We start from the raw sequence: 27,149 nt of genomic DNA, 5'->3' as shown, positions 1-27,149 counted from the left end.
TTCTATATCTGACTTTTATTTTGCAATGCTATTTTAACAGATTTAGCAGATGCACTGCTGCTCTGAATTGCAGAGAGCATGACATTACTTATTTAAATTAAATCACTTATTTATTATCAAAGTTTTTCAATGGATTACCACCAGATAAAATTAAACAGTTAAAAGAAAAGATTGTCAAGCTACATTTGAAGTGAATTGTCACCTTGTTTTAACTGCTGTAACTATACATTTGGCTACTATGTGATTTTGACATTTCACTGTCAGAATAGCTATAAAAATTATCTGTTCTCCCAGGCGAATTAGTAAAAGACAGGTCACAATGTCCTTTTTGAGGTCTGCATAAAGGTTCTGGTTTAAAAAAAAAGATGTTGAATTGTATCAATTTCCCCAGCCTCCTAAAGCTAAGTGTGCTGAGCTAGATGAATATTGGCAATACTTGCCAGATAGAGGGATGTTATATGTTGTGTTAAAACATCCTTTTAGTATCTTGCGGGTTCATAACATCCTATATCTAGCATACTTCTGGGATTCTGAGACCATGAGTTGACTTCAGACTGATATTCAGTGTCAACCAATTTTTGCATCACTAGTTTTTTGGCTTGAACAAAGTCCAAAGTTAATAAAAATATACAGGCATTCCAGATAGTCTTAATTTTCTGCTCTACTGCTTTTGTCCAGAATGAGAGATAATTGTCAGCTAAGACTAGCAGTAGCAACTCTGTAGGATAAAATCTGATCTTTAACCAATATGATAGTCTCTATGCCATATTCAGTTTTGGATATCCCAGCCACAGGTGTTTAACGTGACAAAATCTGGGGCTTCAGTGTTATTTGCCTCCCTGAGTTCTATGTATAGAGCTCTAAATGCTCCTCTATTTGTTCAGAGACCTGATTATGAGAGTTCTTAACAGTTCCCCCAAGGTCTTCAATGCTAAGCTGCCAGTACCTGCCTGCTTGCCTGGATCAGGAAGCCCCACAGGATCCTAGCTGTGTTATTTTCCATGTGGAATCTGGATTTGGCAGAGTTTAGCCCATACGTTGTACAGATGCTCCTATACACAATGCCAGATACTTGGTTAGGCCATTCAACCTATACTGTTTCGACCTGAATATTACACCCTGATGCTATGTGTTGGACTATCTCTGAATTCTCTCTGCATAGTCTGCACCTTGGGTCCTGTCTAGTGTGGTAGATCCCTGATTTTATCGATCTGGTGCTTAGCGTCTGTTCTTGTACTGTTATGCTCAGCATTGAGTGATATCTTTAGTCCAGCTCTTTCCAGCCACTGGTAGGTTTTCTCAATGTCAGCTACCTCAGCTATCTGTTGACGATACTTTCCATTCAGGGTCTTGCCTTGGCACAATACTTCCTCTGCTTCATTTTTTACCATGTTTCTTGCTGTCTCAGGCATTCTCTCAGAATTCATAGCATCTTAGTGATGAACTTGTGGGTATTCTGGGGGTGAACCAGGACAGTAGCTTTGACAACAGACTTTGCCCATCCTCTTTCCGGCTGATGTACAGCCTCTGGGTATTGAAGTTAGGGTGGAAATCTCTGTAGATTGTGAGGAGCTTTTGGTCTTTACATCGGTAGTCTACATGTCCTCCTTTGGATAGCTCACAATACTAGCAGGGTATCTGATAAATGGCAGAGTGTATGGGTTGATAGTATGGATTTTATAAAGGAGAATATTTGTAGTTTAGGAGAGAAATGCAGGGTACTTGGTGCTCTCTGAGCTTGGTTATTTTCTTGCAGAGGTTTCATTACCCAAACTAGGTAACATCATCAGTGCTAGTCACTGTTGAGCTTGTTTTTCCCACTGAGCTGGCTCTTCAGGATCTATAATGTCCTGTTAATGTTTTCCTTGCATTATCATGATTGTCGTGCGATACCAAGTTCTGTAGGTGTGCTGTATCGTCTGTTGGTAGTTCCATCCTATGAGTCTTAAATACCTTCCCTCTTTTAACTATCATCCATCTACATTTTTCCAATCCAAGTGACATGCCAATGTCCTCATTGTAGATCCGTATCAGGTGGAGCAAATGAATGTCTTGTTCACGTAGCACACAGCTTGATCTCATCCATAAAGACAATGTGGCTGATGGTAGTTCTATATTCAATCCTTGTGATTATCTGGATGCGGAGGTTCAAGCTTATGCTGAACAACTGCGGAGATAGCCTATCACCTTGTTCTATTCTGTACTTGATAGCCACTTGTGCAAGCTGTCTTGAGTTGACTTAAGTTGATTGTACAGTGTTCCACAGTCCCACTGATCTCTTGAGGATGGTCCTTAGTGTTCTGTTGACTTTGTATAATGCCAAGTATTTATGTGTGTGGGATTGAGTTATAGGCTTTCCTGTAGCTAATCTGAACTGTCTAGAGACTCTAAACCTTGAACCCTGGTGACTGTCATATATTAGAAACTAGTGTTTTTATCTCTGGTGTTGTTCCTAAACTCCTTCTGAGCTCAGCTTAATGTCACAATAAGTGAGTTTAAATATATATAGTACATGATTAGAGATTCTATTTGAGATCCACAGTGACACACTAATGCAGAGAATTCCTGAATTCTCTGACACACTGAATTACCATAGAATTACATATGCTATTGAAATCAATGATCCAGTGAATTCAGTGTCCTAAATTCCCACATCTGTGTTCATAACTATCATAATTATTCATATACGGTACTCATTCTCTTTGCAATTTTTAGAATGATTCATGGGTTTGAAAAGTGCTTCATGATCTTCATCTTCCTATTAGTCAGAAAATATTCTGTGAAAGATTCAGATAAATGTTCCAAAGTGCAAGCAGTTGCTTCTTGTCTATCCAGCAAATTCTTCCCCCTCCAGTAATAAAAGACCCAAAACATTTTATCAATATTTCATCCTCCAAATTATTCTAAATTATGGAAACCTTCTTAATTTTTCTGACTATGTCCTATTTCAATCTGTATAAATGCAACAGGATAAGTGCAAAAAAGAAAGTAAATCTTAGAGATTTTCAATACTGTATTTATGGTTTTCATTCTTCCTAATTTCAGGGAATGCTTTCTACACTGAATTGCCTTTCTGAAAGCTCTTAAAAATTAGCCTTTCAAATTTAATATTTTACAGATTAATGTAATGTTCTAGTGTGTATATGTTTCTGAAGGGTATTAAACAGCCTAGAACAGGGGTGTAAAACTCAATGCTTAGATCAGGCCCGCAGGGCTGGCCTGGAAATATCAAAGGACTGGCCCGCAGTGCCTCTGCTGGCGGCCGGGAGAGTGTTGCAGGAGGCTGAAAATGGGCCATGTGGAGTGCTGCAGGAGGACTGGCTTGGACTGGATTACAATTATATTTCTGCCTGGAAAGCAATTTACTATTAAACAATGGGCTATAAATTTAGAAATAAAAAGTTTGGGGGAATATGAAGAATAAGTAATAAATGTTTGCCAGTAATATCTGGTAGAAGAGATAGGAAAATGGTTATAGTAAAGAACTGTGAAAAGAAAGAAGGGGAAAATGCATCTTAAGCCTATATCAAATGATCAACTGTATTGTGCCAAAAGCACTATGCCTATTATATAATTTAATTTTGTACTTATGTACTTTAATTGGTTAAAGTACATATTCCCTGTTTAATTTTTGACAGCCAAATCCATTTACCTATTTTATATTCCTCACAATAATAATTTCAAGTATGTCATCTTTATTCTATATTGCTGCCCTCTGAAGCAATACAAACCACTTTTCTGAGGATCAGAAGACTACTAAAAGACTAAATACATCTGCAGTTTTAGAGTCTCAGAGATGAGAAAGTTGCTTGCACATTTATTATAAATGTTTCCATTGTAAATACAATTACTACACATATTAATACTCTCAAATACATTTACAATGGTTAGAAGAATATTAATTTCAAATCATATCACTGGAAGTAATAATATTAGGAAGAATTCTCCCAAAATTTTATTACATGGGTAGCCTGTAATCTCAAGATCATGGAGTCAGCCGGATAGCTTTCTCTGAGACTGGAGAATCCGCTTCAATTTCAGATGCATCAATTCTCCCCCTATCTTCCTGTCACACTTTTTTCTTCTGAGATGGCTGAATTTGGTCTAGCAGGGGTGAACAAGACTGTACTGGTAATACTTGTATAGCTGAAATAACAAAAAAGCAACCTTTTTTCCCATCTGCCAAGACCTTCTTCTGCTCTTGAAGAAGGAGCTTTACTGGCAGTAGATGGCAAGGATGAAACAAGCAATGAGTGGCTGCAAATCAATCTATTCTTTTTGTCTAGCAGGTTACAGTATTTACTTTCTTATTTGTAGGATATTGTTATAAAGAAAATAATACTTTTACTAAGATTAAGAATTCTTCACAGAAACCTTCTTGTGTCCTATGTCTAACAGGGTTAGTCCAGGCCTAATTTGCCTATCTTAAATTAAAAACAAAATAATTCTCCTCAACTGCCAAACAATTAAATAACCTTCAACTAAAGTGGGCAATAAACAGTCAAAAGGTTGTAGCAAAAGTACAACTAAAGATTGAGTTCCTCTTTCTTAAAAGTGAAAATGATACATTGCAAAGCCACACAATTTTACTATTTATAAAAATTCAATATGATTGGAAATCCTATTTCCTAATGTGGAAAAAAACCTAATTTTACAGAAAAACTGAAAAGACGTATTTCAATGAGTTTTGAATAAAATCAGAATGATTTAATGTTCTGTAATATGAGAAAGTAGATTCAAAAAATAAGAGAAGTGGTTTTAAGGCATTAGAATATTGTATTTTAGTTAGAGCCCACAGCACCTGTTTTTAGCAGCTGGAATAAAATTATTTAAAAAGTGACATGGTAATGAAAACAAATTAATTTCTCAGGGGATAAGTGGTTTTGAACTTAAACTTATGCATTTTTATAATATGATAAATTTAAATTAAACTTAAACTCTGCACATTAAAGTTTAATTAAACAACTGTTCTTTACGGTCTGCTCCCAGTATGAAAAAACAACTTTTGACTGTAATACTGATGAAATCTAAAAGAAAGAATAAACTAACTTAATCAGTCATTACTTTAAGAATGGCTTCCTTAAGCCATTACTTAAGGAAGAATACCTATACAGTGTAAGGGGCATTATGTATGTACATGAAAATTGGATAGAAAGTCTTTATGCCCACCTAAAGCTACAGTGAAATCTATCAATTTTTAGCAGTGCCATTCAAGATATTTTAATACTAGAAACAACTACTGCCTTTATTTATTCTATTTATTTATTCCCACTGTCTTCAATATTTATTATACAGACTTTATACAGGTAGTCTTTGGTTTATGATTATTCTTTCAGTGACCACTCAGTTACAATGATTCTAAATGAAGGAGATTTAAGATTAGTCCTACGAGTTGTGGCTGTTGCAGGGTTCCTGTGATTATATGATTGCATTCTGAGCACTTGGTGCCCAGCTCACAATAGCAGTGGCAGACTTATATACTGCTTCAGTGCTTTACAGCTCTCTCTTAAGATGTTTAAAGAGTCAGCATATTGCCCCCAATAATCTGGGTCCTCCTTTTACCAACTTTGGAAGGATGGAAGGCTGAGTCAACCTTAAGCCACTCAGAATCAAACTGGAGTAAACAATGAGTTAGCCCTGCAGTACTGCATTCTAACCACCAAGCCACCACGGCTCTAGCTGCAAGCTGCAGTCATGTAATTGTGATTTCTGCTAGGTTCCCATAAGCAAAGTCAATGGGGAATTGGCAGAAGTTGAAAAACATGATTATATGAGGTCCTTGCTTAATGACCTGAGAACTACCTGTAAATGGTGAAAGCTACAAAAGTAATTTTTTGCTCTTTATTTTATTAGAGAAAGGAAAGGATAAGGGAAAGCCTGTTAAGGTTAAGGTTGCATACTATTCTTTGACATTTTCAATGTTATCTTAATGTTCAAGCCAGATAGGTAAGCAGAGATAACGGTGGGGAATAGCAAATATAGATGGTCAATATGACTGTCTATCTGGTAGCAAAAGATTATGAGCCTTGGTGGCGCAGCAGACTAAAGTGCTATTAAGTAACACCAGCTGCCTGCAATTACTGCAAGTTCAAATCTCACCAGGTTCAAGGTTGACTCAGCCTTCCATCCTTTCGAGGTGAAGGATGGTAAAATGAGGACCCGGATTGTGGGGGCAATAAGCTGACTTTGTATAAAAAAGAACACCGTTAGGGGGGGCCGAAAGCCCTACTAAGCAGGTATATACAAAAGTATGAAGGCTATTGCTTAACACATTGTAAGCCACCCTGAGTCTCTGGAGAGGGCGGCATATAAATCGAACCAATAAATAAATAAATAAATAAATGATGTTGGCATTATGACTGAAGCTAGTTATGCTGCTTTCATCTACATAAGATCCTGGAAGCCCAGATCTATAATTGTAAAAACATTTATTCACTGAAGTAGAAAGTACTGACTTAAAGCTTAAACATCAGATAATATGATCAAGAATCCTATTTATTTTTAATTAGTATAAAATTCCAGATCTGGATGAATCACATGGCAAGATCCCAGAATAAGAAAAACCTCCCAGATTTTTTTGTCCATTTTTATCAGGATTTGAATTTTAAGGCCACATTAATTTTCCAAACTAACTCTTACTGTTTTCATAACAATTTCCCTATCTCAGGGCATAATCTCCTCCTTGGCCATCTCATTTTCCTAACTGAAGTAGTACATGGTTGGGGAATTTCTACACTAATCACATAATATTCCTTTAGTATTAAAATAACTTCTGGAATGAATTGCTTTTTATCCATTTGGTTGAAGGGCAGTGCATAAAGCTATAGTTGTGTGAACTCTATATAAGGTGGGAAAAAACATGTGTAACCGACCTCTGCCATGAAGCATATATTCAGGAACATTTATGTGCACATAGGACATGTGTCCTATGTGTACAAGAGTCATGGTGGCGCAGTGGTTAGAATGCAGTACTGCAGGGCTAACTCAATGCTCACTCCAGTAGTTCGATTCTGAGTTGACCCCGCCTTCCATCCTTCTGAGGTCGATAAAATGAGGTCTCAGATTGTTGTGGGCAATATGCTGACTCTGTAAACCGCTTAAGAGGGTTGTAAAGCATTGTGAAGCGGTATATAAGTCTAAGTGCTATTGCTACTAGATGGACCTAAGTCCATTGATCTTATCTACCAGCAATTTGTGTTTACTGCTGTGGATTCTCTTACATAAATTCGCTATTTATGACAATATAGAAGCTTAAACTACATGCTGTGGATTAAAATACTTATCTTTGTGTGATGCTGAATTCTATATGAGGGAGAAAAAAAACTCTGTATTGTGTAGACATAATTCTCAAAGTTCATGCAATGCCATCTTCTTTAGGTCTAGTCACAATTTAAGTGGAATTCAAATCAATCCACAATTTAAGTGGATTCAAAAATATCTTGTCTCCAGTGTTATCGGATTACCAATTCGGTAGACAATACGACACATTATTCTAAATATTGGTTTACAAGCCCATGCGAGCGCGGCCGGGGGAGTGAGGCAATACAGGACTTAAATACATCAAGATTAGTACTTCGAATACCATTTCCCTTAAGGACTATATAAGCATTTCCCTACTACCGTAATCAATGGCTATTTAGTTCTTCAAGTCAGCCCCCCCCCCCGCAAAAGTCGTTTCAGTCTCTTTTCCGTAAAGGTTACTTCCGGCCCCTTTACAGATGTTCTGCAGAAGTCCCAAAGTCGCCCACCGCTTCACCTTTCCAACTGATTCATGAATCAGGCGAGAGTAGGAGGAGAGCGCAGAGCCGGAAGTCCTTCCCGGCGCTCCCATTGGTCCTTTGCTTTATCCATCAGGCCCTGGAGGACCAACACGCTTCCAATACTGCCCCGCATTTTTCTTTTAAGTAGGGAGGGTTAAGAAAAGAAGCTCTGTCGCCTCTCTTGCCCTTTCCCTCCGCGAAGTCTCGTTTCTTTGTGGTCTGTGAATGTGAGTCCTTTCTCAACACCTCTGTTTCAATTCAGTTCTTCCTCAACCCCCACCCCTGCTTCCCCATCGCGCGCTCACGTTTGATTGGGCAACATCTGGGAACGGAACCCTAATACCGTTAGAACGGGGTGGGGGAGTGGAGGGCCGGCGCGAGCCGTTTTTAACGCGCAGGCGGCGTGCCGGATTTTCTTATCCCAGGATTCCGAACGGCGGAGGACAAACCGAGGCAACTCGCCCGCCGTTTGGGTTGCAGCGGGACTCGCCGCCGCCTGTCCTTGCCTTTCCTTAGCTCCGCCCCCGCAGCCCGCCCCCACACGCCCCTTACCCTCGCGCCGCCGAACCAGAAGCAAGAGCGGGCGAGAACAGCGCTGCTGCCGCCGCCGCCGCCGCTGCTTTTGCTGCCGCCGCCGCCGCCGCCGTCGCAACGGGCCCGCGGTGGCGAAGTAACTACCCATGTTTCCTTCTGGAACCCCAGCAACCGCGACGACTTGGGGGAGAGGCGTCCCATCGCTCTTGGGTCGGCCGGCCTCGCTGCGGAGGCTTAAGGCGTGCCGTGTGGTGGTGCTGGCTGCTCGGGCTGTTCCGAGGGACGGAGAGCGCTTATCAAGAAACCGGAACCAGGAAAACTGCTGGGATTTAATAACACGGGCTGCGCTGCGGGCTGTTGTGTGCCCGGAGGGGAGGCAGGGAAAAGAGAAAACAAGAGGTCGCAGTGAGGCGGCAGAAAAGCTCACCAGGCGGCACTTCTTGGGGACACAGTTGCCTAACCTTCGACCTCCCCAAAGCTGGCCAGGAAAAGGCAAAGGAGGCTGATGATTGTTTGAAACTCGTCTTGGATACTGTGGATTTAATAAAAAAAAGCAACTTTCCCTTTTCATTCTGGAATTTATTTTCTTTTCTCGGTACTTTTAAAAACTATAACGGTACCCGCAGACAAGTAACGCGTGTAGTATTTTGTACGTATTTTTAATGTGTTTGTCCCATTTATGTGTATGGTGGGTAAGAGAAGATGTAATTTTTTCCCCCTTCCTCCCCTCTGCTACCAGATGCTGGGTGGGGGAGGGAGGTTGGTAATATGGCTGTTAAAACCTTTGTTACTCGACAGATGTATTTGTCCCTTGTGAACCATATGTGAAAAGAATTATTTGTGAGAAAGTGTAAGTTTTAACAGGGAAAAGTGAGCATTAAAACTCAGGGTGCTGATAACGTTTTTAAAGGTATAAAAAGAGCTAGAAGGAAAATAATAATAATGTGCGTGACATTTAAAACTGTACATTTCCATAAGATGTGCTCAATTAACAGATTTGATCCAATTTCTTTCTGGATAAAGATTACCAGGTTTTTCTGCTTCTTCACCATCAAAAGTAAAACTCCCAGTATAGGTTACATATATTTTTCCTTAAGAAAGACTGTGTGAAGTCAGTGTTGACATATTTTATGTCTGGGCAAGAGAGACCAACAAATATCACAGCATTACAAATATTTCTTTTCTTTTCTAAATTTAAGATCCCAGATGGCCAATTCCCTCAATGGCCGGAACCCAGGTGGCCGAGGAGGAAACCCCCGCAAAGGGCGTATTCTGGGATTCATTGATGCTATTCAGGATGCAGTTGGCCCCCCCAAGCAGGCAGCTGCTGATCGCAGGACTGTGGAAAAAACTTGGAAATTAATGGATAAAGTGGTGAGTCTGTAAATTATATTTTTAACAAAAATATATGTACACAGGAATTATTGATGGATTAGACAAAACAATGTGTGTTTTCAGGTTCATGATAGATAATTACATGCTTATTCAGCCTTTAGCTATGTTTATTCTCAGTATAAAAGAATATTAAATATACTTTAAATATACAGTTCTTCAAATATAAGATTGTTAATATGCAGTTTGTTTCATTTATACCACTTTGGCTTATGTTGTTGTACTGTTTCCTTGAAAATGAAACTTCAGTTCAGGCAATCATATTGAGATCTACTCTTATGTTAATTGTATGCATGCAATCAAATCTGCTGAAAAAGAAGTAGGTTTATTATTTTGACCAGATGAACAACAATTTAAACATTATCCTCAGTTGTAATGGCCCAATAAAATTATATTATGGAACCAAATATTGGAAAATTATTCATCATTGGAGGGTAAAGTAAGGTACTAAAGTATCATTTGTCTTAAACTAGAATTACTTATTTTGTAGATTATTGTAGTAGGAGCATGTATTATGAAATACAGATAAAAGGAAATGAGAGTATTTTTTTCTGAACAAAAATGTGTATTGTTATGGAGATAGGATGTTAAAATTATATATGCAGCATTTGTGATAAGCTTGGCATAATGGCCCATTTGCAATCCTTGCAAATTACATTTTATACATAGATTTGTGTAGGTGCTCTCATTGTAGTGTTCATAAAAGGTAATGTAAGTAGAAAATGCTAAATGCATAGAAGTATGTAATATTTTTACACATAGCATATAAAACATTAAGAGACCACCAGTCTGTTTGTCTAATAGTACATGTTTCCATGAAAAAGTTCATGGATTCTTTATGAGGAATAGACCAGATAATAAACAATTTAAAGCATTTGCATTGATCGTCAAGACACATAAGTTCCTTATAGGGTTTTATGCATATTATTCCCACTACTATTGTATGGCAAGGTAGTTACAGTTTTTTCCAGGAATTCTGATGTACTATCAACTTTGGGTGCATCGTGAAAGTTGTTTAAAGATAGTGAGCACTACCAAAATTGTGGCAATAACTCAGTTTAAAACATATGCCTGAAACAACCTATTTTCTTAGAATCAGTTCAGAATTTAAAATGTCAGTAAAAATGTATTATTGACTCAAACCTGTGGTAGACTTGTAAGTTTTTTATTTAGTTGCCAAGTCATTGTGAGTTCCAAATCTGCATTTTTTAAAATTACACTTTTACATTTAGTTCATAGTGGTTTCATACAATTTTAAAGGAACAAGCTTTTATTTAAGGTAAAAATGTTAAGTGTGAAAACAATTACCTGCTGAAGTTATGGGTTATACTCTTCTTGGCTAAATAAACTTTTGTTGGATTCCAACATTAACCTGGAAGTTGATGATGACCTCAGTTACTCTTCCTACTCTATAATTCTGTGAAATACTATAACTTGAAATGTTGGAAAATTACAGGACATAAGTATGCAATTCTAGTTATGTTTGTTCTCACAGGGAGGGACTACTCAGGGTACCGTCAGTCAAATTATGCCGACTGGCGACTCCCAGGGGGGGGGCCTTCTCTGTGAGGGCTCCAACTCTTTGGAAAGAACTGCCCCCGGAGATACGGAATATCCCTGATCTCCGTGCTTTCCGCCGTGCCCTCAAGACCCTGATGTTCCAACAGGCGGGGCTAAACATATGAACATGTGAATGATTTTTAAAATGTTATCTAATTCTGGGTTTTATTTAATTGACCAAACTAAGTAATAATTTAATTAGCAATTTTATGATGTTTGTGTGTCTATATTTTTCTTGACTGTACACCGCCTTGAGTCCTATGGGAGAAAGGTGGTATAGAAATATAATAAATAAATAAATAAATAAATAAATGTTACATTGAATGTAAGTTGACTATACCAGCTCAAAATGTTTTACAGTCTGACTTTGCCTATTAAAGCCTGAATCTTTCACATCATTTTCTGTTCTGATGTTTTTGACCAGAAATACCAAAAATAGAATGTGGGTCAGTTTGCATAACTACTTGACTGCTGATTATTGTTTTACTTCCCAAAGTAAAAATATTATAAACAGAATTGGCTATGATTTACTCTTACCCAGTGACCAATCCATATTTGATATTGCAACATTATCCCAGGACAAGTACATTTGCCTTCATTCATGAGATCTATGCTCTCAATGCACAATATAAGATAACTTTATTAGCGTTTTGGTTTTTATTTAAAACATTTATGCCTTGACTGTATACTTCAGATTTCAAGACATATTACAATAATTAAATATTACTGCTGCAAAATTTCTTCTAAAGAACTGGTTTAGAAGAGCTTGGTACTATAAATGAACTCAGTATTTTCAAATGGTTGAAGCAGCCATGACATTTTTTTAGGCTCATATGGTTGTCTCATGGGTGTTATATCACTATATTCACTATATCTATGTGCGAGTACATGCACATATCTGGAAATAGTAGAGCAGTTCCCAAAACAGCTGCATGACTCTTAACAGTTGGGACCATATTTTTAAATGGATTTGGGATTTGAAAATAATTTGAATTAACTTTCTTGGTTGTTTTAATTTTTAAAGAAGAGGTAGCCTGCAATCCCAAATTCATAGAATAGTTAGGTATTTTTTTCTGAGCTAGAAAAAAACTTCACACTTAGATGTATACCTTAACATCAATTCTTGATCTCCTTGCCACATTTTTTCTGTCAAAGTTAATTCAGTTGAGAAGGGTTTTTTTGGAGGATTTGCACGTTATTACATAGTAACAGTTTAAAATCTTAAAACACAAATTAGCAACTGGAATATTAAAACTTATAACTGATATTATTTTGATGTTAGTGTAGTATATGGAATCATGGGCTTAATATGAACACCTGTGATGTTTGTGAACTCGGTCAACAAAATCAAGTGGGATTTGTATTGGTTTGATGTCCAAAATGTTTCCTTCCCATGGTACTTGTATGTGAAAACAAACCCCAATGTTACTTAGTTTAAAGTTAAAAATTTTTTTGTATTTATCATTTTCCAACTGAAAATTAAGTGTTTTGTTTTTATGTTTTTCTAAAGTAATGGTCAGTGAAACATGTATTTAACATATCAGGTTTGTTCTTTAAAATTTATTTTTTTTAATGTATTAAAATAATTATTTTTAAATTTCATGTTATAAATTCATCTTAATTTTCTTCATCCTCTGTATTAAATTTATATTCATGTAGTCCTTGACTTAACAGTTCATTTAGTGACAAGTTAAAACAGCACTGCTAAAAGTGACTTGGAACTATATTAAATTTACATTTGTCATTAAAGTGACGGCCTGCAAAGGCTTCTGGATTGGGGCTGAAAGGCGAAAGCAGAAGCAGTATGCTCCATCCTATATTTAGGTAGACCAGGTTGCCTTGATTAAAAAAACACTTGACTTGGAATTGTTTTTCACAATCGTTGCAGCATTCCAATGATCAAAATTCAGATGCTCGGCAACTGACTTACATTTATGCAGTGTCCCAGAGTCATGTTATCATCTTTTGCCACCTTCAAAATCAATGGGGGAAGACAGATTCATTTAACAACCATGTTGCTTAAGGAATTCACTTAACAAATGTGGCAAGAAAAGTTGTAAAATTAAGCAAAATTCACTTAACAAATGCCTCACTTAGCAACAAAACTTTGGGCTCAATTGTGGTCGTAAGTTGAGGACTACCTGTGCTAATCATAATATTTATCTAATTTGAGAGAAATTTCCAATGACATATGTCTTTAGGTTTAAACCTCTGCTGCATACAATCTGCTGAGATATTTTGGCACATCTTAAATTTTGTAGCACATGGTTTTAAGTTTCTTCTTGGATACTAGATGATCTGGGATAATAAGCTACTAAGGTATGTGCTGCAACATAAAACTTGAGAGTACAGGAAATTGCTTTGCAGACAGGCTGCATGTCTCCCCCCACCCACCCACAATACAAAATAGCAGAATATATATTGATTAAGTCTAGATTTAGAAAACTGTGCATTAAAATTTGTTTTAAGTTTGTTTTCAGATGATTTATATTTAATCAAACATCATTCTTGGGATCAAGCTTTGAGAAGCTTTTCAGTTATATTTTAATATCACTGATACCAAAACTATATGAAAACACTTAATTTTCCTAGTCTATAGTCTATGTTTAGATAGATAAACATAGACTATGTTTCACCATCATTATAATTTTTTAAGAGACTTCATATAATGGGGAAAGGTCTAAGATATGGAAGTTCAAAAACAACTTCCAGTCTCCTGTTTGCCCCTTGCCCACTGCAATTCTGTGTGCTCTTCTGAATAACATATTGTTCTGGCGTTTGAATTTATTTCTCAAAATAGTGTTCCCCTCCATCTAATTTATAATATTTGTTTCAAACTTATGATAACTTATGTAGCAATCCTTCATTCTGATGTATATCATGATTGTCAGAAAGATCTTGTGAAAGCTGAATGGAAGAGAGAAGAGATGTATTCTTGTGATATAAAACTTCCATATTTGAAGCAAAATTTCCATTCATGTTAATATTTTTAAACAGAAACATCTGATATATAAGCATAAATAAAAGCTTTTTAAATCTCTTCTATAAATAGGCAATGTATAATTTTCTATATTGCTGTTTCTTAATAAATATTAATTCACAACAAAATGTAGCTACTGTTATCCAGCAGTTATTTCTATGATACCATTCTAGCTTACATCATTGGTATTTCTCTGATTGTCTCCTGTCCAAATTCAAATTAGTAGTTTTGATTTTCCTGATTTGTTGCTACATCTTATGATAGCAAATTCTGTTTCTTGACTATGACTGAGTTTATATTAAGAAGTAATGGTAGTTGGGAAATGGGGCTTTGTGTGATATGTAGTCATATATTATGGTCTGTAAACTGGTTATTGTGAAACAGGACACAACCTTGTTAAGTAACTAATGAATAAAACAATCTATAAACTAGTCTGGTACTCTATCTCCTATCTATCTATCTATCTATCTATCTATCTATCTATCTATCTATCTATCTATCTATCTATCTATCTATCTATCTATCTATCCTATCTGACTGACCCCATTTTATTCTGGCCAAATTTTTAGCACCTGAAAGTCATTAACTCTGCACAGGAGGAAGTGGTGTAATGGGTGTGAGGCCATTCTGATTTCCTGTGCTAAGGAAGCCTGCTTCATTTACTGTGTAAACATATTTTTTATTAGCATCTTTTGGTATTGAATAGAACGATAATAAAAAATTCTTAGCTGTGATAAAGTATATGTTGACTAAATTTTAATGTAGTATCTTTGCTACTAAGTGGCCAATTTGCTTTTTACTTGTACAGATCCATATAAATATCTAATCTATAGTTTTCATACTTTAAAAATTGTTTTGGGACTTTTTGATCTCATTCCTTATAAAATATGGAATCAATGAAACATCTTTTAAAGAAACTATTGCTCCTTATTATTTGATGGATGAAATGTTTCTGTCAGTTCATATTTTGCAGTAGTGCAGTCTTAATCTAGAATGAAGTTTGTCCTTATGAAGAACTGTTTAAGGACAGATTTACAAGGACCGCTTTCCATGGTGCAATTGCAGTTAGATATTCTTATAGAAGTATGCAGATAGTGATATGGTGTGTAGAATTTGTCTTTCTTTTCCTTGAAAAACCTAAAAAAGTTGTGTTTTCACGAAATAGAAATCTTGGCCTTTTAAAAATGGGGCAATGATACTTTTTCTCAGTTTATTATCTAAATGTGATCTATTGCTTAATTATATACTGTACTTATACCGAAATACATGCTCAGTCTTTAGACTGAAAAGTTCTTGAGCAGTTATAATAACTTCAGAAAATAATCAAGTGCACATATTTTAATGGGGGATTAAAATTCCAATGACAAATTCAATTATAAAAATTTTACGTTATTACATCTTGTTATTACAAAATGAGTGTGCTTTCAGGTCATCTTGTTCATAGAAACTATAAAATAATACAACTATATATTAGAAAATAATCTCAGAAACCCCAAATATGATCCTTGGACTGATTCCTTTCAGCTGAAATATTGTAATAGTTTATTTATTAAAACATTTAAAGAAACAGACAAAATAACTACACAATAGCTGAAATGTAGCACTAGCTGAGAAGGAAACTTGGTATGGATGATCTTCAACTTATGACCATAATTGGAATCAGAATTTCTATTACCAAGCAAGGGAGTTATTAAGTGATTTCATGACCTTTTACCATGGTTTTTAAGTGAATCACTGCAATTGTTAAGTGAATCACATACAGTAGTTGTTAAACAACTCTAGCTTCCCCCATTGACTTTGCTTGTTGGAAGCTGGCTGAGAAGATCTCAAACGGTGATTGTATGACCTGGGCATGCTACAACCCTCTAAATACATGTTGGTTACCAAGTACCCTAATTTTTTTTTCTCATGGGGATGCTGCATTGGTTGTAAATATGAGGACCAATTGTAAGTCGCTTTTTTCAGTGTTGTAACTTCAAATGATGGTTAAATAAATGATTTGTATATTATTTGCACACAACATATGTTTTGCTAACCATATGGCAAAATACAAAATACTGACCATACTTTTTTCTTTTAATTGGCCTTGGTCTTTGCAAGAACCTTTAATGATGTAGGTAGCTGTTCTATTTCTTCTGTTTAAGTATATTGGCCTGTGGGGTAAAGGAAGAGCCACTGTTCTTTCATGGAGTTTGCTGTCTCTTTAGTCAGATGGAATACTTGTTACACACAAGCAACATGTGTAAGGTTTTGACTTATCTGTGTGATGTCAGACACCTATTTCATTTCTATATATTTTTTTAAAAAATAGAATCTTTATTATGTATTTGTTTTGCTGAATTTGAAGGCCATCCAACCCTGACGACCTTGAGAAGCTTAACTAATGAGATAAAACAATATAAATATAATGGTATTTGGATACTACAGTATTTTCTTTATGAAAAATGTGAAATAACTTTACAAATAATATATAATGGAATTCCATTGGGTTATATTATATTATTATTATATTATAATACATATATTCCTGCAAGGAATATAAATCCTTCCATTCCCCACTATCCTGTCAGAGCTGAGGAAGCTTCTTGGATGAGAAGCAAAATGTCTTCAAAGGAAAAAAAAAAACCAAGAAAGCCCAGTTGCCTCCTGAAAAACCACTTATGGGATAGGTCTCTGTATCTGAACAGTTGAGTTCTAGGTAATGTTATAATTTAGGTGTAAGCTTTCCACACTGTCTTACTCATGTACAATAAATTTTGAGATGGGTGAATTTAATTGTTAAATTTATGTAAATTATTCTTTAATTGTAGGTCAGACTGTGTCAGAATCCCAAACTTCAATTGAAAAATAGCCCACCTTACATACTTGACATTTTACCGGATACGTACCAACACTTGCGACTTATTTTGGGCAAGTATGATGACAACCAGAAACTTGCACAGCTCAGTGAAAATGAATATTTTAAAATCTATATTGATAGTCTCATGAAAAAGTCAAAACGAGCTATAAGACTTTTTAAGGAGGGAAAAGAAAGAATGTACGAAGAACAGTCACAGGACAGGTAAGAGAATTTACATATCTATCTGAACTGTATAATTCTTTTAGTGTATATTTACATTTTTTTTTCTCTTTGGGAACATTCTATATGCTTTCTGAACAAAATTCATCAGACTTTTTGTTGCTATTCAGAGTGAAAATACCATACATAACATTTTAATGTATGTACAAGTTTGTATTGTTCAAATTTGATTTTGGTTTGATTTTGGATCTTTAGCACAAATAAAGATTAATTTGTTGGAAATATCAGTTTATAATAGAATTAGTTTCATTTGTTTGTAAAATAGTTTCGCATATTCTGTTAGACCAGTTGCAGTTTAATTGTATGTTTGGAAGGCTTCTAAATGTCAGTGCTGATGCTTGTTTCTCTGTGAGCTAATAGTATTAGGTGAAGTTTTTGAAGTCTGTTATGGAACTACTTGTATTTCTATATATATGAAATAATTATGAATAAATAAATATGAAATAATTATTATACTCTAAAATATATACTCTTCAGTTAATATTCCATTAACTCTCCATGTTAATCATTAGTGACTAAGAATGCAAGCTATATTTTAATAACTGTAATGTCTTAATATCTTTAAGAGCAATTTTAAATGTCATCTTTTTTTGTCTGCTAGAGATATTTCATAATTTAAAATGAGTACCAAACATGTTTTTATTTAAAATTAAGAATTTTTGTTATACAAGAACAAAGGTACCCACCTATTTGATGTATTAACGTCATTTATAGAAAGCATTTTTTTTCATACTAAACATTCCTATTTTGGATAAAGTTAATAGCTAAGTAGATAATTAGAAGTGTTGCTTTGAGAAAGAAATGCTGAAAAATGAGGAAAACCTTTTGACTTTGAGACAGGAAAGTGGGTGGCAAGCATGAAGAAGTGGAAGAACGCAGTGGAAGAACTTAGTACTTCTATCCTTCCATTGCATGAAAGGTTTTCTTGATTTCTGACTTTAAAGTGGTCTAATCCATCATTTCATATTTGAAAGAGCTTAGGTTTTCCCCCCTATAATAAGTAGACTAAAACATCAAATGGATATACACAGAAACAGTTTTATATTTAAAGGTTAAGTCACTTGTTACTAATTGGCTACACTTCAGGTAGCAAGCTAAGTAAATTGAAGTTATTCTGCTTTGCATTTGTTTTAGTGTTTTGCATCATTTATAAAGCTACTGTAGTTAAATTTTGCCTATGTATAAGTGTTGTGGCATGAGAATGGCAATTCAAAGCACAGGTGAAAATGTATTAATGCCTGAGATGCTACACTGAGCTCCATACAGAGCATTGAATCTTATTGAATAACTGGACAAACTGATTCATTTCAGTTTATCATTTCAGAGACATTTCCATACCAGTTTCCTCGCTGCCTTCAACAATGGCAAAACTTCTAATGTACATGAAAAATTCTTACAAATTCAGGGAGAATCTCCCTTGAAAATAGCTCATGTTGAACTATATAACACACTCAAAAATCAGGTATTGACCACAGGGGAGTTTTTATGACATTTTATATTGTCATAAATTTTTTATGAAAGTTTTTATATCATAAAATGTTTTATAAAATTTGCCAAATTTCAGTTCCATGGGAATCATGTATTCCAGATTTTGGAATACATTTTGAAGTAACTGATATAGATTTAGAAACATGGCATCTGAATACCTTTTTCAGGGTCTTCATGGCCTACTCTACCGACGGCTAGTTTGTGGTATATTTTATGACCTCTTGTTCCTTTACTAGATGATAGATCCTAACAGAAGCCATCAACCATTTGTATATCTTCATTAGCAATTTTAAATTGGCATAAGTTAGACTGATACTTAAAATTGCTTTCCAAATGGGTACAGAAGTAGTCTGGTGGTGTTACAAAGGCACTGCAAATCAATAAGAAAGTATTTATATATTGGAGAGAAGTTTAGATTTTCTTTTTTTAAGTGCCCAAGGCAAGATCAGGTGGAGATATATTAACAGAAACGTGCTGATAATGTTATTGCCATCAATAGAAGGAGGATTATTTTTCTCTTCTTACACACGAATAAAGAATTTCTTTCAAATATCATTTAAAGGAATTTTATCCCAATAAAACTGATATAGTAATTTATTGGATAACACAATCTGATGTTGGAAATGCTTGGATTAATAATACATCAACCCAACTACATTCTGAATATGTTTTTAGTAACTTAAATATTTTAAGTTACTAACCAAATTGAAAGTCCATAAAATAGAGTATTTCAGATTCTGTTTATTTCTCTTTAATATAGAAATATTAATAAAATCAAGAAATCATCTCAGTATTGTAATCATCTATGCTAACAGTTTTCCTGAAACTGATGAATATATGGTTTGTTGAAATGGTAATGGGACATTATCATTAGAAACATGAACAAGGAAAAATCTTTGTTAAGACTAAAGCCATTCTACTTTATATGTCAATAAACTATGGCTGGCTTGTTATCTGAGCTTTAGACTTCCTTTTCTGTCACAGATCATTTCTCTGTTAAGGCTAAACGAGCTGTAAATATTTTGCAGAACTTATCGTTTGCCAGTAGGTATATATACCCAATCACTTAAGACCAAAATAATTGGTGCCTAAGCATTGTCAGACTTGGAGCAAATGAAACTAACCTCATTGAATAACTTACTAACAACATGTTGCTTTAATTTTAAATATGAAAGGGTGGCTATTTATGTCAGATGAAAGTAGATGAAATAAACAAATATGTATGGCAATCACTTTGAAGTGGCACATTGTTCGTCTAGTTCTGAAAGATTTTATATGGTAGTGTTTTTTTCAGTGTCTCTGTGTTTGTATGTGCACAAGAGAATTAATGATAATTGCTTAAGAATCTTTATGTTGATTCTGTTGTTAAAACATCTTAATTTTCAAGTTTTTCACAATAGGATTTGTACAATAATGTTTTTACAGTTTTTCTTTCTTCTGGAAACATCAAAATATATGTTAGTTCAACTACATAATAAAATTGAAAGAATTAGATGATCATTCTTTAATTAAAAATCATGAAAACCTTGGTTGGTAACAAAAGTATATTGGATGATTATTTAGTTTATACCTGTAGTTAAGATGAAAAATATGGGATGTGATTTTAGAAAAATGTTATACAACTGTGCCATTGAAAAATTGAATAAGTATACTCATTGACATTTTACTTATAACATATTTCAACATACAGATATTTGATCTTTATTTTAATAATATTAACAGATAAAGGGGATATAATATTATAAATATGTACTTTTACATTTGGTATTCCATTACATAATTTAAATACACATAAAACACAGATTTTGCATGTGGAAAAAGTAAATACACCCTTACATTTATCACTACTCAAAATACATAAAATCAGAATCAGATGCAAAAGACTGGATACTAATGATAAAACATCATTAGAGAAGATCTAGAAAGGACCAGTCTTATCTAAACATGAGATGTTTAGTTTGATTTATTCTTTGTTGTTGTGTGTGGTATCACCATTCCTAGATTAAAAGACCTCTCTGAACCCTTCTGAAAGAAAGTTAAAGATGCCTATGAGCCTTAGAAGGGATTTTAAAAGATTGCCAAACAACTGGATATCAGTCATTCCACTATCTGAAAGATCAAGTACAAGTGGAAAAGATTTAAAATAAGTTTAGCTTGTCTCAGCAAGTTCACCCTAAGAATAGAATTCTGGATGTTGAAAAAAGTCTCTAAAAATCCCAGACTTTTCTTATTTGACATAGAAATAACTGTCATCATTATTAACATAAAAAATTATGAGTCTACTATTGGAAAGAACAAATTAGATTCAGGCAAATACCACAATACTACTTTTAATATTATTCCAGATAATTACTGGAATAATATTGCTACCACAATATTATTACAGAATACTACCTTTTGGAATAATGTGCTTTGGTTATACAAGGCAAAATCATATTATTTGACCACCTTACTAGAAGACATATTTAATGAAAACCAATGATATCATTTTGCCAAAAGAACTTCTTACCAACTGTAAAGCATGATGGTGGAAATGGTATGCTTTGAAGCTACTTTGCTGTATCGGTGCCTGGATGGCACACCATCCTTGAATCCACCATAGAATTTGTCATTGTACCCAAGAGTGGTTGCGGATAACATGATTACATCTGTCAAAATCAATCAAAAGTTGAGTCATTCTTGCCATATGATCATATCACTAAACAGTCCAGGAAATGAAGGTTTTTGAAATGGTCAAATTAAAGCCCAGGTTTAAATCACATTGAGATGCTGTGGGTGTTTTGAAATGGGCTGTGCATGTAAGGAACTTCTCAAACATTACACAGCTGAAAAAAAAAACACATAGTGAAATGGGGAAAAGTTCCTCTCGGTTAATGTCAGAGATTGGAAAACTGTTATAAGAAAACCTATTTAAAGTTTTCTGCTAAAGGAGACAATGCCTGGAATTATTTCATACAAGTATTTGTATTATTTTAATCATTAATAATCATGCAGAGGTCAAATGAATTGAAAACCATGAACTTAAATCATCTAGGTGAAGGACGGAGGGGGGAAGAGCGTATCCTGCAGGCAAAACTTGCAAAATTTCAGAAGGGCGGATAGGCTGAATGGGATGGTGTAATCCATATTGTGATTGGGTGTTATTCGGGATTTTAAAATGTTGATTACCATCTCAAATTGCATTCAGTTCTTTTAAAATTGGTACAATGAGCCTAAATTCTTGGACTATTCGTTTACTTTAAGGACAGTCACACGCAGAAAACATTGTAACAATTCATAAGAATAACTAATATTTTACCTAGTCTTTTATATTTGCATAATTTCCTTCTCTGTACCAAATTGTTTATTCAGTATGTATTCTTCCAAGTGATGGATAATGTGTGCCGGACAAAAATCCAAGTGGTTTCTCTAGCACATTTTTTCTCACTAGGTAGGTTATCAAAATAGCAGAGAGACAGAGATAAATTTTAAGAGATGGGATCTTCCTTAAGACTTCATAGTTTAATTTGAAAGATCCTTATCCTTGGAAACAGATTAAGAACAAACGTTTCCTATGAATTTTATTTCTGATAATTAAATAGTCATATCCATATGACAACAATATGGAAGTGGTTTTCATTCCCTTGCAAGATTTTTATATGCTTTCCAGCTGTGTCCACAGCACACCAACAGTTTTGTCAGGGAAATGAAGCAAGAATTGTGACCCATGCTTTTCCCACTTGGTGAGCGTGTAACTGATGTTGGGGTGCACATACAAAAGGGGAGGAATGTGTGTTGTTGTAACATTTGTTGCATAATTTACCTCTTATGTGGACAGTTACAATTCTTTCAAGCAAATACTACAGGTAGTCCTTGACTGATGATAATTTATTCAACAAAGGTTAGACACTCTGAGTTTTGCCCTATTTTACAACCTTTCTTGCCATCGTTAAGAGAATCACTGCAGTTGTTAAGTTAGTTACATGGTTGTTAAGTGAATCTGGTTTCTCCATTGACTTTGCTTGTTAAAGGGTCACAAAAGGGGATCACATGACCTGGGACACTGCAACTGTCATAAATATGAGCCATGTGAATTGTGATCACATGGCCATGGGGATGATGCAATAGTTGTTAATGTGAAAAACACATTTTTCACACATAAATCAGTTTTTTCATTGCCGTTGTAATTTCAGACTGTCATTAAATAAATTGTTACAAGTCGACGATTATCTGTATTTCCTGATTTGGTCAGTCTGTAAATAAGAGATTGATTGGGAGGTCTTTAGTTGTAATAATCAGTTTTCTCATAGAAAAAAGTGAAATATAAATATAATAATAAATATAATATCATGAAAGGAAGATCACTAACATAAAAATTTCTTTTAGATTGTTAACATTAGGGTATAGCAAGAACAATTTTATTGGAAAATTAATAAAAAAAATAACTTCCTAATAATTAGCTGCTTTTTTACTTTTAATATAATATTCTGCATGGAATTAATTAGCTTCAAAAGTTTAATAGTGAGAAAAAAAGCTGATACCGAAGGCAATTAGCAGTATGGTTAATCATTGCCAGTTTATAGCCAGATATCTAGTAAATATGCAACATTCCTTTATTTCATATATCTAACAAACTTATTTTAAAAAATAAGTTTGTAAATTCTAATGCCATATGGTGCATTATCAGATTATGATTCAGATTTATGCACCCTGTTATAGTAGTAAGATCCATAAAATAGAGCTAATAGCAGTGGATATAAATATCTATTATGCACCTCTTTTATTATAATCCTTGTTATAGTTATGAAAAGGAAGGTAATAAGTAGAATACAGATTTTACTGCAGTTTTAAAAATCAAAAATGGATGCCACTGTAAAAATCATTAGCTGTTGTGAAAAGGGAACACCAGCCATACTGGGAATAAGTGTGAGTATTTTCAAACTTGGTCTCAGAAGAGCTGCGGGTAAAGAGCTTTTAAAGAGTGAAAAAACGAAGGAGACAGTGTACATATACAGATACACACCCTGTTATTGGGTTCTCTTATTGTCATTGGCCTGTAAAACCTCTTCAACCTTTCAAAGAGACTTGGATTTGAAACAGCTTATTTTTTTACCAACAAACCAGCTGGTCTCTCAAAGAAAGCTACCAGGAAGGAGGAACCAGAGCTAATTATTGTCAAGAAAAAGGTTGCTTAAATTTTCTCAGCTGAGGCTGGTGTTCCAGACTTGTTTCTTGAGGAGAGGAGTAAACAGGTTTGTTGTTGGACACAGAAATAAAAGTTTCTGCTTTATTTGTTTTTCTTTTATTAACTAATGCAAAAAATATAAAAGAAAAAAAAATCACTTCATTTAACAACCAAGCTGCCAGTCACAATTGTGGTCACTAAGCAAGTACTTATAATATTTAACATTTGTTAAATAAAACATGCAAACAAACAAAAAGTATATATACACACACAAATATTTTGAAAAATAAATTAAAAAGCACCCCCCCAAAAAAAAATTAAAAATATATATATAAAAATTGCACTCTGGTAGCCCCTCTTTTTTTCTTCCCCCCTCTTCTCCAATTATTAACTGCTACACAAATATTTTTACAGTTTACTTTGGACATTTTTGTTTGGATCATTTTGAAGCATCTCTAGTTAGAAGTTATATTTGTTAAGGCCATAGCTTCAAAAAATACTGTATCTATAGTACATACTTCAAAAACTCTTTTTTGTAGCCTTTAACTGGAAGAAGTGTTATATAATAGGGGGAAATTTTTTGAACCAAGGAACCTCAAAAGGGTAACTTACAGAATGGGTCCAAAATCCAGGACCACTAATTTCTGTGGAATTGAAATTTTGAAAATTTTATAAAATATTTTGTGACATCAAAATTATGATAAGGAATTTTATGACATAATACAAAATGCCAAAACATTTCCTGTGGTCAATTCCTGATATTTGATTGCTATGCAGGTTAGTATGGGCTATATATCCCTGACTTCTAAAGAAGTTCTCAAGTACTCTAGAAACCTACCATTATTAAAGATATTGGGGAATCTGATAAATATCTCTGAAATGATGACCCAAGGTATCACAAGTTCTTTAGTTTGTTTTAAAGCTATGTTCTTGAGAACTTAGAGACAGGTGTGAATAAATATAATCACCTTCCCCAAAGGAAACAAACAAAATGTTAAGAAGTTATGATATATGTAGTTATTTACCAAGCACATCTAAATTATATTAAAGTAACCAAACTATCTTTACAATCCCCAAAGCAGCACCCCTAATGTTTGAAAATTGAAAGTTGAAAAATTTGATATGCCCTACAAGTCCCCCATGTCTTTCATGTATCCAGTATTTACTTTTCTGTTACTCCTGACCCTATGTGAAGAGGTCACAGCCACATTAGCCATTATACATTGTTTTGCCATTGGTAGAAACATAAATACTTCAGGTTTCTGCATATAAAAAACATAATAATTTAAAATGTTAATGCTTTTAATGGTACAATACAGATGATCATATCTTGACCTTTGGATATATACACATCCCCCTTTCATCAGGGACCAAACCCAGGCAGCTCTCTATGAAAATCCAGAAAGTTTTCTATGTTCTTGCTTCATTTGAACTGAGCAAAGTGGTTAATAGGTTCAGAACAAGGCAGCCTAAAAAGAGAGAAATTGAACTTGATTTCTTGTCCTAGTTGTTCCAAAAACCTTTAACCTTAGTTTTCGATAAAGCAAGAAATTATATAGGTAATGGAAGATACCGTGCTGTATTATGTTCATCAGACAAAGATGAAGGGACTGTTTCAACCAGTCTAGAGCCGTGATGGCGAAGCTTCTGGTTTCCGATACGCGCAAATCTTGAATAATTAAAATTTGTTGCCATTGTGAAAATAGCAAACGTGTATAGAAATTTCTATAGCGTAACATACTGACAACATATTTCCTGTTTATATATTTTGTGGTTAGTTAAAAGGCAGGTAAGAACAGCAGACCCATGTTTCAGTTTCGTCTGGCAAATTAATACTTGAATGTGTTAACAGACTAAATAACTAGCAATATCCCTAAGTGCTGTTTTTGACATTCCTTTTCTATAAAAACATAATGGTATCCATTGCGTTTTAAATATTTTTAATCTGTAAGTCATTATTTGAGGTTCATTAACAGTCTTGCTATAAAAGTCTCCCATTTTCTGAACATAAAAATGTCTTTCTGTTCTTAAAGAATGTTTGATTTAACCTTGCATTTGATTTAGTCCTTCATGGGATAGTTAGATTTCTATAAAATGTGGGTTGTTTTGATTGCTAAGCAGCTTTAAGCAACCAAAATGGGATTAAAATATAAGAGAAAGAATTAAAGTTTTTCCTTCCAATTTTATGAAATGGCAACAATCACTCCTTTTTCCACTGCTAGAAATATACTGCTAAGGAACAGTGCATTCTCCAAGATACATATGAAGTAAGAAAAAATAATTGTAAATTTATGTTACGTTTTGAAGTCCTCAGAATATGTGAAAATAGAGATTAAAAATGTTATATAAAAATTGACTTTTAATTTTAGGCTATAGCTTTGTTAGATACATATGTCTTTTATAATGTAACATTAAAAACTGTATTAACTATAGTGTCAATGAAATTTACAAGAAGTTATGCATAATCTATATTTTTAATTTGTTTTATTGCTTATTGATTAATAGAAAGAAGGAACAAAACACAGATAATAATGAGGCAGATCTTGCAGAAGGTCAGAAGGTTAGGAGCCAATCTCACCTTGGGGTAAGATATTCCAAATGGCAGGAGTGGTGGCACAGAAGGCTCTTCTCAACTCCGCCAACCAAAATTTCTTGATTGATGGGATCGGCAATATGCCCCTCTGCTGGTGTGGGTGGGGCAGGCCAATCCCATCATGGTGAGACAGTTCCTCAAGTAACATGGACCCATGCAGGACTTTAAAGGCAATAATTAACACCTTGAATTGCACCCAGAAGCAAATCTAATCAGTGCAGTTCACAGAGCATGGTGTAACATGGGCCAGTCTAGAGGCCCTAAGAACTGCCTGTGCTGCTGCACTCTGCACCATCTGTAGCTTCCAAATGGATAAGCCCATGTAGAGTGCATTGCAGTAATCCAAATATGCAACAACTAGGGCTTGAGTGACTGAGCACAAGGACTTCTTATCCAGGAAAGGCTGGAACTGGCGCACAAGACGAAGTTGTGTAAAAGGTCTCCTGGCTGCGACTGCCACCTGTTTTTTGGGCAGGAGTTGCAAGTCAAGGAGAACCCCCAAGTTGAAGATTCGGTATGTTTGGAGTTTTGCCACCCCATCCAGAACTAAGGATATTAAAGTCTTAGATCTAAAAGTTCCCTGCACCTAAAACCACTTG

General features: G+C 34.7%; 1 protein-coding gene across 6 annotated transcripts in view; it reads left to right on the top strand.

The window, feature by feature from the left end:
- The first annotated feature begins 7,884 nt into the window (after positions 1-7,884).
- CBLB (Cbl proto-oncogene B) overlaps positions 7,885-27,149 on the top strand; it is a 71,841-nt gene continuing 52,576 nt past the window's right edge. For 3 of the 6 annotated variants that reach the window (XR_015734415.1, XR_015734414.1, XM_034412825.3), the window contains exons 1-3: positions 8,114-8,943; positions 9,494-9,668; positions 17,037-17,287. Coding sequence is in view for 4 of the 6 variants with exons in the window: in XM_034412825.3 (XP_034268716.2) it covers positions 9,501-9,668; positions 17,037-17,287 (419 nt within the window). In the remaining 2 variants the exon portion in view is untranslated. Of the gene's footprint in view, positions 8,944-9,493; positions 9,669-17,036; positions 17,288-27,149 lie in introns of all 6 variants that reach the window. The other 3 variants (XM_087894883.1, XM_034412845.3, XM_034412835.3) reach the window with 3 other exon arrangements.

Source organism: Pantherophis guttatus, chromosome 5 (genome assembly GCF_059756535.1).
Source record: "Pantherophis guttatus breed Tessera chromosome 5, ASM5975653v1, whole genome shotgun sequence".
NCBI lineage: Eukaryota > Metazoa > Chordata > Lepidosauria > Squamata > Colubridae > Pantherophis > Pantherophis guttatus.
The sequence above is the reverse complement of the archived record's forward strand: the minus strand, read 5'-3'. Positions and strand labels throughout refer to the sequence as shown.